The 12,242-nt window shown below is 42.0% G+C and overlaps 1 protein-coding gene across 1 annotated transcript in view; it reads right to left on the bottom strand.

The window, feature by feature from the left end:
- Positions 1–11,584, bottom strand: part of LOC118358400 (sodium- and chloride-dependent GABA transporter ine-like) — a 50,450-nt gene extending 38,866 nt beyond the window's left edge. Inside the window, exons 1-2 of the mRNA XM_035736197.2 lie at positions 10,616–11,584; positions 5,937–6,071 (exon numbers count right to left, since the gene is read on the bottom strand). Coding sequence (XP_035592090.2) covers positions 5,937–6,071; positions 10,616–10,871 — 391 coding nt within the window. The 5' untranslated portion in view covers positions 10,872–11,584. The remainder of the gene's footprint in view (positions 1–5,936; positions 6,072–10,615) is intronic.
- Between the last annotated feature and the right edge of the window lie 658 nt (positions 11,585–12,242).

The following is a 12,242-nucleotide window of genomic DNA, read 5'->3' as shown; positions in this document are numbered from 1 at the left end:
GAAGCAGGATACGGAACAAGCTAAACTGCGGTTGCAACATCAGCGGTTAGAACTCAGAGAAGGCAAGCTTTTAGGTGAAATTTCTTTTGAGAAAGACTATTCAAGCTCCCCAATGGGACGCTCTTCCCTTGGTCGTTCTCCGCCTTTTGATGTTGCTATTAATCTCCAGTTGTTGCCCAAAATCTTTTTGAAAAGGATCCTGATCTATTTTTGACGTTATTTGAACAGACTCTCTGGCTTGGCCTGATGCAGACTGTACTTTGATGCTACAGTGTGTTTTGACCGGTAAGGCTCACTCATCTCTTAGCGCTACAGATAGTGCCGATTACGTAAAAGGTTGCTGTCCTGCATGCTTACGAGTTGGTCCCTGAAGCGTATAGATAGCGTTTCAGAACGTTGCAGAAAGGTGAAAAACAGTCCAGAGTTGAGTTATCAATTCAATCGTTGATGTACTCGTCATGATGCAAGTCAAATCTGTATTTATTGTCAAGGTGAAGGGCACTGGAAGAACGAATGTCCTATCCTTGGTAAAAAAAAAAGAAGGCCAGCAGAAATGTAAAACCTATTGCATTAGCTGGGCCTGTCCCTCATGTTAATCCTGTTGCGCAAGCTCAAGAATTGTCCAAACCTTTTAGTACTGATTATTCGCCGTTTATTTCACTATTGGGAAGTGATGTGCAAGTGCCCGTAAAGATTCTGCGAGACACTGGTGCCTCAATCGTTTGTTTTGGAGACTGTTCTGCCTTTTTCTATGGAGACAGATACAGGAACCAGTGTCCTGATTCAAGGGATAAGTTTGAATACATCGTCTGTACCCTTGCACAAAGTCAAACTTATATCTGACCTAGCGCAAGGTGAGGTTTCCCTTGGTGTGTCCCTTTTTTCCCCGTTGACAGTGTTCATGTGATTTTGGGTAATAACTTAGCCGGTAGTCGTGTCTCCTCTGGTGGTTTCTTATACCCATCTCATGTAGGGATTATTGATGAAAACGTAGAGAGATTCCCGGGGGTATTCTCTGCATGCGCCATGACTCGTGCTATGAGCCGTGCTGACACTACGGTCAAAACTAATCTTACACAACACATTTGCCGAACAGTTTGATAATCCGTTAAATGATTTACCTTTGCCTATGTCCTGTAGTGATCTTGTGATGGAGTAGTCCACTGATCCTACCTTAAAAAGGTTTATTTGATCAAGTACATCCGGTTGAGGTGGTAAGGAGTGCTGCCCAGGGTTACCACATTCAAGATCAGTTGTTGGTGAGGAAATGAACGCCTCACAGCAAAGGTTTTGTGGGTGACACTATTGTTCCTTCGAAGCTTTGAGATCTAGTTTTGAAAACGTCTCATGACGTTTCTGGTCACTTAGGTTTTACTAAGCCCTATGATTGAATTTTGTGGCCTCGTCAGCTGACTGGGAAGCCTAATCAGATATTAAAGCCAGTCCCGCTACAACCTATTCCTGTTACAGGCCAGCCATTTGAGCATTTAATTCTTTATGGTGTTGGACCCTTACCATATTCTAAAGCTGGTAGCACCTACATGTTAACTGTGATGTGTCAGACTACAAGACATCCTGCAGCCTATCCACTTCACAACATTACCTCTAAGTCTGTTGTGAAGGCTTGTCACAGTTCATCTCAATTTCTTGAACACCTAAGGTGATTCAGAGCGATCAGGGTTCCAACTTCACTTCGCACATATTTGCACAAGTCTTGCGACAATTGCGTTTAAAACATAATCAGGCCAGTGCTTATCGTGCGCAGAGTCAAGGGGGCCTTGAGCGTTTTTAATCAGACTTTGAAGTCAATGCTACGTGCGTATTGCACTGAATTAGAACGTGACTGGGAAGAGGGGTTACCCTGGTTGCTACTCGCTGTTAAAGAAGTATCACAAGAGAGCACTGGGTTCAGTCCGAATGACCTTGTTTTTGGGCATACTGTGTGGTCCCCTTGCTGTATTAAAAGGAGGATTGGAAGGTGGTTGAGCCTCCCCAAAATGTTTTGTCATATGTTAGCAGTTTCCGACACAGGTTGTATGTAGCTTGTGAAATGACTAAAGAAAAACTAGCATCCTCTCAGGTGAGGCTGAAAAGGTTGTTTGACCGGCGAGCTGTGCTCGTTTCTCTTCTGAATTTGCTAAATCAGAACTGTGTGCTAAAACTGACGTGGTTAGTCCTGTTCTTTTGGTGGAATCAGTTGATCTGAGGTCAACCACTCCACATAGTGTGATGGTGAGGGGGTGCCGGGCCCTGATGGTATTTTGCAGGGTAGGTTGATGAATTCAGAGTCCCTTGCAAACTTTTTGTTGTTGGGTTTGTTGGGTCACATGTCTGATGATTGTCAAGCAGAGTTAACTGATTTGATCACTGAGTTTGTCTGTTTGTTGACACCTTCTCGTACACATTTGGTAGTGCATGATATTGTTGGGATTGTTGTCCCCATTAAACAATGTTTTTATTGTGTCTCATTGGAGAAGCTACGTCACTTGGACTCAGGGATTGAGTACATGCTAGTTAATGATATCGCTGTACCATCATTCTCCAGTTAGGCCTTCCCGTGTCTCTTGGTTAGCAAGCCAGATGGTTCTCTTAGATTTTGCACTGACTACCGTAAGGTTAGTGTGACAAAACCGGACTGTTACCCACTCCCACGGATGGAAGATTGTGTTGATCAGGTTGGTGCTGCCCGGTTTGTCAGCAAGTTTGATTTGCTGAAGGGTTACTGGCAGGTGCCTTTGTCATCAAAAGCTTGTGAAATATCTGCTTTTATTACTCCTTCAGGTATTTTCTCCTATACAGACATGAGTCATACGCAAAGCTCCTGCTACGTTTCAGCGTCTTATGAATAGGGTGATCTCTGGCCTTGAAGGCTGTGCTATTTATCTAGATGATGTGGTTGTTTATAGTGACACTTGGGAGCGACATCTGGTGCAGATACGGACTCTGAGCATTTGGCTGAGGCCTGTCTCACTGGGAACTTAGCCAAATGTGATATTCCCCAGGCAACAGTGATCTACCTCGGCAGAGTGGTCGGGCAGGGTCTTGTTCTCCTGGTGCGGGCTAAAGTGGCCGCTATCGATCGGTTTCCACCACCAAGAAGGAGCTGCAACGCTTCCTAGGTATGGCTGGGTATTTTGCTGCAACTGCTCCACAGTTGTAGCACCTCTGATCTATTGAAGAGGGCTGATTTCATCTGGTCTTCCTGCTGTCAGAGTGCTTTTGAAAATGTGAAACTCCCTCTTAGCTCTGACCCTGTGTTGGCTGCCCCACGATTGGAACAGCCTTTCAGCCTATATGTGGATGCCAGTAATGTGGAGGCAGGTGCCGTGTTGCTTCAAGCAGATGAAGGAGGTGTTGAACATCATGTTAGCTGTTAAACTTTCAGGAGAAATGGCTATCAGTTGAATTATTCAGTGGGGGAGAGGGAGGCCCTTGCCTTAATCTGGGTGTTGCAGCATTTTGAGGTATATGTGGGGTTGGGTGTGGTCCCTATTGTGGTTTACACTGACCACAACCCCCTTACTTTCCTGCACACCATGCTTTGCCTAAATCGCAGGATTATGCGCTGATGTTTGTTTCTGCAGGCGTTCCATTTGGACGTACGACATGTAAAAGGTGTAGATAATGTGGTGGCTGATGCGCTTTCCCGTGCACCACTTTAGTCAATCTTTGGACACCTTTGTTGCATTTGTTTTTCTTTTCGGTTGGTGGTCTGTACAGGGTTTATTTTGTCCTTCCCGTTGCTCTGGCTTCTGCTCTCCTGTCACTCGGTCTCAATTTCTTTCTCTTAAATTGTTGCTTCCGGGTACCGTGGTGTCGGAGGTTGGATGGTGGGGTCAATTTGGTTGGATTGGTGTCATGGGCACCTGGTGGGCCTCTTACCTTTATGGTATGTATAGTATTGTGTCTGAACCTTTATTATTTAGGGTTTTTGATCAGTTGTAATTGTGGGTTTTGTTTTCGGGGTTTCGTTAGTCCCCGATTTTTATGGGAGGGGGTGTTACGCTCCCTGCGGCCAGCTCTGTGTTTCTGCTTTTATTTGCAGATTGGGGACAGGTGGAGCTGATTGGGTTGTTAAGGTGACAAGTTGCACCTGAGTTTGGGATCAACTAGGAGATAAAAGTTCCTGGTGCCCAGTCGTGGCTCTCTCTACACAAGCACCATTTTGCTTTGTGATCTGGTTGATTATGTTTTTTGATTAGGTGCACCCTTCAACACATGTTACCTTCATCCATGCATCTCCCTTACATCCCTCACATGCCTACTTTCACACATCACAGGTTAGTTTTCCTTTGTAGTTTTATACTTGGTTAGTTATTTATTAATAAATATTTGTGTTACTCCTTAACTGCCAACGTGTGGACTCCCTTGTTTGTCACCATCTATTGGTAGATGGGTAAAGATGTAAAAGACACTGAATATCCCTTTGATCATGGTGAAGTTATTGATTGCACTTTGGATGGTGCATCAATACACTCAGTCACTAAAAAGATACAGGCATCCTTCTTAACTCAGTTGCCAGAGAGTAAAGAAACTGCTCATGAGGCCAATGGTGTGACTTTAAAACAGCTACATAGTTTCTCATATCTCAGCCATTAAACTGGGGGGTGGGATCAACAACATTGTAGTTACTCTACAACACTAACCTAATTGACAGAGTGAAAAGAAGGAAGCCTGTACAGAATACAAATATTCCAAAACATGCATCCTGTTTGCAACAAGGCACAAGTATTACTGCAAAAAAGTGGCAAAGCAATTCACTTTTTGTCCTGAATACAAAGTGTTACGTTTGGGGTAAATACAACACATTACTGAATGTCACTCTACCCATTTTCAACAATAGTAGTGGCTGCATCATGTTATTGGTATGCTTGTAATCGTTAAGGACTGGGGAATTTTTCAGGATAAAAATAAATAAACGGAAAGGAGCTAAGAACAAACAAACTCTTAGAGGAAAACCTGGTTCAGTCTGCTTTCCACCAGACACTGGGAGATGAATTCACCTTTCAGTAGGACAATAACCTAAAACCTAAGGCCAAATCTACACTGGAGTTGCTTACCAAGAAGACAGTGAATGTCCCAAGTGGACGAGTTACAGTTTTGACCTAAATCCTCTTGAAAATCTATAACAAGACCTGAAAATGGTTGTCTAGCAATGATCAATAACCAATTTGACAGAGCTTGAAAAAATTTGAAAATAATAAAATGGACAAATTTTGGAAAGCTCTTTGATATTTCTGTATTTCATTTTCAATACATTTGCAAAAATGTCCAACATGTTTTCACTTTGTCATTATGGGGTATTGTGTGTAAATTGATGAAGGAAAAAAATGATTGAATTCATTTTTAATAGCACAACAAAATGTGGAATAAGTCAAGGGATAGGAATACTTTCTGAAGGCACCGTATGAATCTTAGAAGTAGTTTTCACATACAAACTTTACATGTCTGAACTCAGAATCAAATATGCTTCCCAAAAATAACATGGTCTCTGTGGTAGAACATTTATTCTGCATTTATCAGAGTGCCATCAGGTAGCTTGATTTCAGATGTGTCCATGTAAACAGGATTATTAGGGAAATCGGTGTAATCAAACTATTTTATTAAATCTGACCAGACTATAATCTCATTACCGGGTGCATGTAACCATGCGCAATGTTGAGTGACACCGGAACCTGATAAGACAGTTTATTTATCCCTTCCCCTTTTGAACAGTGGCAAACTGAGCCTCCATGTGTTAATCCCTTTACCTCTGCCAAGTAGGCCTATTGTTTGTATGCACTTATTAAAACACCATTGCCTCTTTGCTGGACTGTTCCACATTGACTAAAAACAAACAGGAAATGGTAGCTAAATGCTTAATAAAACCAGCCTGTGGCTGTTCTTGCACATAATGTGAGGCCTTGGTAAACAATAGGACTGTGGATATCACTCACCTTTGAACAAGGGGCAGATTTTGGCTAGAGCGTGCACTGGTCCCAGTCGGGTATACTGCCCAATGGCAAACTCCATGAAGAGCAGAGGGATTCCACACAGAAACAGCATGAGAAAGTAAGGAATGAGGAAGGCACCTAAAAGAAGGAAGTGAAGGACACAAATAGATTAGTAATATAAGAACAGTAAAATCCAATTCTTGATTGATTTGTGAGTCATTACAGACGACCGGGAATCTGTTCCACGGTTGTGACTAGATGAAGAACAGCTACGACCGGAAGTGACTTTTTGTAGCAGGTTAGGAGAGCATTTTAGCTAACCCTAACCCTTTCCCTAACCTTCACCTAATTCTCCTAACCTGCTGCTTAAGTTCTAAGATGCTACGAAAGTCACTCCCGGTCTCGCAGACAAATCAAATCAAATTTATTTATATAGCCCTTCGTACATCAGCTGATATCTCAAAGTGCTGTACAGAAACCCAGCCTAAAACCCCAAACAGCAAGCAATGCAGGTGTAGAAGCACAAAACCTGTTCCGCAGGCGCTAGTTAGAAAAATGTACCAAAAGTGATCATTAGTTTAGAGAAGACAAAGGACCAGGCTAGGAATCATATCAGACGACAGTAAATACACTATACAGTGCTTTCAGAAAGTGCTCACACCCCTTGATTTTTTCCACATTTTGTTACATTTTATAGCCTTATTCTAAAATTGATTTAACTGTTTATTCCTCCAGAGATGTTAGATCAGGTTCAAGTCTGTGCTCTGGCTGGGCCACTCAAGGACATTCAGACTTGTCCCAAAACCACTCCTGCGTTGTCTTGGCTGTGTGCTTAGGGTCATTGTCCTGTTAGAAGGTGAACATTCAACCCAGTCTAAGGTCCTGAGTGCTCTGGAGCAGGTTTTCATCAAGAATCTCTCTGTACTTTGCACTGCTCATCTTTGCCTCGATACGGACTAGTCTCCCAGTCCCTGCCGCTGACAAATATCCCCACAGCATGATGCTGCCACCAACATGCCAAAGAGTTCAATTTTGGTTTCATCAGACCAGAGAATTTTGTTTCTCATGGTCTGAGAGCCTTTAGGTGCCTTTTGGCAAACTCCAAGTGGGCTGTCATGTGCCTTTTACTGAGGAGTGGCTTCTGTCTGGCCACTACCATAAAGGCCTGATTGGTGTAGTGCTGCAGAGATTGTTGTCCTTTCGGGAGGTTCTTCCATATGACAACTAGCTAAACACTAAGAAGGATGAAAAGACAACACATGGTGTCTTACTATAATGACAGTGTCTAATTTCCCTATGTTACAACTAGGATAGTCATTACAGCAGTATACTTGTTTCAAGCCCTCTGGTGAGGGAATGAGATACAGGCTCCTCATTGTAATTTTGACGGGTGTGATCTGATTTTGAAGTCGCAGACAGGGCTACCTCATCACGAGCCTGACTCATGTCCGCTACATTCAACCCCCTTTGACCTCCTCTGAACACTGGTCTCACGTGGGAGAAATCCCCGTCTTGACCATTAGACCAAGAGGGCTCCCTCATCAAGAGACCCTCATGTCTGCTACATAATCTGGGATGTGAATGAATGACAGAGGAATTTAGTGGATGCTAATTTAGTGCCTGAGCAAACCAGTGTGACGTGTCTGTCAAGGTAGCACCTTTCTGTTATACAGTGAGGTCCGTGGCAAGGTTTATAAACACAAAGACACCATCCCTGAACTTTGACTTTGGAGTTAGGGAAGCTATTGGAAACCCCATGGCAAGGCAGAAGAGGGCAACGCATGCTGAACGTGGAACGAAAGAGCTCCGTTTGATTTTGAGAGGGTTTTCTTGAAAATAAATTGTAGCCTACGTTGCTACCATGACAAAGACCAAAGCCGGTGGGAGTCCCATGTCAAGTGTTATGGTTGCAGCGTCACCTATTAAGGCCTATTGTTTTAGGGTGTTGCTATTGGCCACCAAGTGCTAAGTCAGTATCTAGATCATGTATGTGAAATGCTTGATCGTGTGTGTGATGTTAACACAGTTCCAGTCAGTATCAGAGTGGGTGATTAACAATAACATGGTCTTAAATACATCTAAAATGATAAGCAATATATTTGGTTCAAAACATTTTCTAAGACCGAAACCTCAACTGGAGTTGTGTATAAAGGGTGAGACCAGTTATCATGGTTAAGCCATATTGACAACGTTGTTGTGAAGATGAGGAGGAGTATGTCTGTTATAAAAAGATATTCTGCGTTTGACACAAATCAACTGTACTAGTTGTTCAGGCTCTGGTCTTGTCCCATCTTGATTACTGTCCGGTAATATGGTCAAGTGCAGCAAAGAAAGATCTAGCAAAAATGTAGCTGGCTCAAAACAGAGCAGCACGCCTTGCCCTTAACTGCACATACAGAACTAACATTAACATGCATGCCAGTCTTTCATTTTTGAGGGGTTATGAGAGATTAACTGATTATCTTGTAGTTTGCATAATCAAATAACATTCAGCTCAGACACACAAACAGGGGTCTCTTCACAATCCCCAAGTTCAAAATGAATTCACGACAACGTACAGTTCTATACACGGCCATGTTAGCATGGAACTCCCTTCCTTCTCCAATTACTCAAGCAAACAACAAAATTACCATTAAAAACGATTAAACAACATTTAATGGAATGGTGGGGACAGTGAGGGGACACGCGCACACACACACATATTACACAGAATTTGTTGTGGTATTGTATGTCCTATTTTTTCTTGTTGTATATCATTGCATTTGACATTTCTGTGACTCTCCTTGTCTATCAGTGTAGCTGTGTTTTGTTACTTGTCATGTTTGTGTGGACCCCAGGATGCTGCTGCTTCGGCACAAGATAACGGGGATCGAATAAACTATGAACAGGGAAATACAACAGAACACAATCATCAGTGTCTGTTGTTGAGGTTTTTGTTGTTTTGCTGTGTCATTCTTGATTGGACTTCATCTCAGCTAGATCTCAACTGTGCCAGACAAGCCAAAGCAATGCAAAGTCATGACATTAAACAAATATAAAACCAGTGATGCCATTGAAACAAATTGCTTGGTCATCATTGTGTACTTGTGTCCTCCTCACACTTATAGTTAACTATCATAATAATTTACCTAGCGGTTAATTTTCAGCATGGAACATACTTCTTCTGATGTACTTATGTGTGTCTTGTTTCAGGACCTTTATCACCTTGTTAATTACTGTCAGTTATGTTCAAGGTTTTTTGTTGTTGTTGCAAATACAGGAAAACCCCAACCGGTTGGCCAAGAACTAACTTTTCAAAATCTCTTTTGTTCCTCTGTGGCACAATTTCTACTCATAGATCAGAAGTCTAAAAAGTGAGGGTGGTGCAGTGAGTCGTACTGGATTACAACCACTGGTTTCTTCTCCCAATTTTTTTTTTTTTTACATAGTAACATGGGGGAGAGTTGCCTCTTGGCTCTTTCAAGAAGTCCACTTCATAACATCAAAGTTAATTCCAACCTGGCGTAGCCTTGGCGTAGTTTAGCTAAATCCTATTCTAAAGACATGCAAGTAAGATTAGATCTGCAAGTAAGACTAGATCAGCACAAAGTGGGTAAAATGGCCTACATCCACCTAGAAACAAACATCCAACATCAATAAAAGTCAACATCTACTCTCCTGCTGAAATATAATTAGCATCATTTTAACTAACTAACTCATTTGAACTAGAAATATGTTTTTTTTTGCATTGGATGCGTCTCAATCCACTGTATCCGACGATGTTTGCACTTCACACATCTGCAGTGAAAGTTGACAGAGCTAGAACAGTGTTTGTCAGACCATGAGACATCCCAAAAAACAGTCTTCTCACAAAATCGTCTGTAGCATCCGAACGGTTTGGCCAACAAAACCATTGCCCCTCTATGGAAAGATGACTCTCACAAACACGATGGTGTTCTCCATTTTGCAATATGACCCCCTCAAACATCTTGAGACACATCTGAAGTTGGTACAACTGATCTACCAACTTCTCACTGTAGCGTCCAAACAGTTTGTTCTACACACTAATATGACCCTCTCTGGAAAAGTGAGACTCTCAAACTTGTTGGTTGTTTTGCTCTAGGACACCTACAGACCTCCCAACACTTGTCTGTATGTTCACCGGTACCAGTTGGAAACAATAATGGAAGTTAATATGGAGACTGTTTAGTGACAAAAATAAGGAGTTAAATGCATGTAAAAATAAAATAAAAAAATGTGCTAAAAGTCTAAGCCCCAGTTAGACAGGGCTTTGACTGTAATGGGTTAAACAATGAATACATTATCTTTATTCTGAAAGCAAGTCCTTGTTTAATTGTGAAAACAGTCGTCTCTGTTTGAGGCCATTGTTCAACCAAAGGCACTCACATGTGGCTCATGAAGGTTAGCCTACAGGGTTGCAAACATATGACATGTGCCTAAACTGGTTCAGTAATTAGACTGGTTTATAAATTAAACAAACCCCCCAAAAAATTGTCCTGCACCCGCATTCTGTATTTACATTTCCACATGTTTAGGATCTGATGTATGCATAATAGCAGTCTGGAACGCACACACTTTAAATCTAGATTATTGACATTACATTACCCCTCTCCTTCCGTTGTTCTGACAGTATTTTATATTTGATGGACCCAAAGATTCAACAATAGCCTACATGTGCTTACCTCCACCGCTCCTGTAGCAGAGGTATGGAAACCGCCACACGTTCCCAAGTCCAACCGCGTACCCCACCGATGCAAGGACAAACTCAATGCGGCGACCCCAGATGGCTCTTTCTGCCGTCACGTGCCCCACTGTCTTTGGTAACATACCCTCTACGTTTAAGGGTGCTTTCAGAGCGATATTCGTCTCCTCTTTGTATACCCCATGACGAATGGATAGTTTGGTGGTGGATGCTGCATTTTCGGACCCCACTCCCATTTTAACTTGTAGGCTAGTAGTCTTTAACTCCCACCAAACAATTTCAATTACACTATGGGCTATTATGCTAGTATTACTAAACAGATAATATCACTAAAATTTACATATACGCCAAATGTGACGAAAACCTTTATTTCAGAAAAGTTATTCTGCATATTATGACAAAGCATAGACCAAGAAATTGATAAGACACACGACTAAGATATGTCTAAGTCAATTAAAGACAATCCCGACAACTAAATTCGTTATGAAACACAATTGTATCGCAAGTAGCTTATGTCTATGACGTGCGCTATCTAGACTGTAGGCATCAGACATCTCATTCAATAACTAACTGCCTGACATATCACAAGATGAAATGCCCCGATCTACTCTTAATTAACATGCAGACTAATATGCCCTAAACTCCCGGTAACCCACCGCAACATTGACCTGCAAGTTATCATACTACCTGCTTATGTACCATCAGGGTTACACAAAAAAACATCGGTAACCCGCCCCCACGTGCCGTAATTTTCCGTTAGCGACACTGTATTATAATATGGTTTTGTTTCCGCCCCTACAATTGGAGTCGTTGTCTCAAAATCTTAGATGCAGACGGTCGGCTTATTATCGTTTGGACAAATTTTGACGAAAGTGGAGCCTTTCGTTTGCCTCTTCCTCTCTGGTAGCGATGACCTTCTGACGAGCGCGAATGTGATGTCCGATGTAGCCCCACCCCTCATCCAAAGTCTCTGTCTTATTGGCGCTGACGGTCTTAGTGTTACGTGTTATAATACCCCTAGGACTTACTCAACTGTCCTTTGTAAATTCTTTAAGTATACTTGTATTCACATTTTGTATCGATTTATTATTGTAATACAAATAAATGAAATAAAATAGAAAACATTTTCAGTGCAAGAGAAAACAGATGCACACTTCATTACAATCCATGACTCAAATCAATTCCCCTGTATGAAGACATATCATCAGATGTACTTCCAACCACTGTTCAAATAGGCCTACTGTTAAAGCTAGAGTCCTTAACTGAAACAATAACAAAGACACAACCCGCCTCAGTTTTGATGGGCCTTGAGAACTCTCAAATCAATAGATGCAAGAACTGACCCTCCACGATATCAAAATGATAGTTTTAACCATGTTTTGAGGCTATACAGTGTTTGTTGTTGTCCCCACGATGAAATCGGGGAGGGGACTGTGAATCTTTCTCCATCCATAAGTACTTTAGTTACATGATATCTCATACAGCACCGGCCCGATTTTGATGAAACCTGGGTGAATGCTGCGTCTTGCCATAGAGATCCGGCATTTAAAAAAAATCACTGATTGGCCCAAGGCGGAAGCTGTAGTAATTCACAGAAATGTGTTCGT

This window comes from Oncorhynchus keta, chromosome 25, assembly GCF_023373465.1.
Source record: "Oncorhynchus keta strain PuntledgeMale-10-30-2019 chromosome 25, Oket_V2, whole genome shotgun sequence".
In the NCBI taxonomy this organism is placed as follows: Eukaryota; Metazoa; Chordata; class Actinopteri; order Salmoniformes; family Salmonidae; genus Oncorhynchus; species Oncorhynchus keta.
This window is presented reverse-complemented; position numbering and strand designations above follow the sequence as displayed.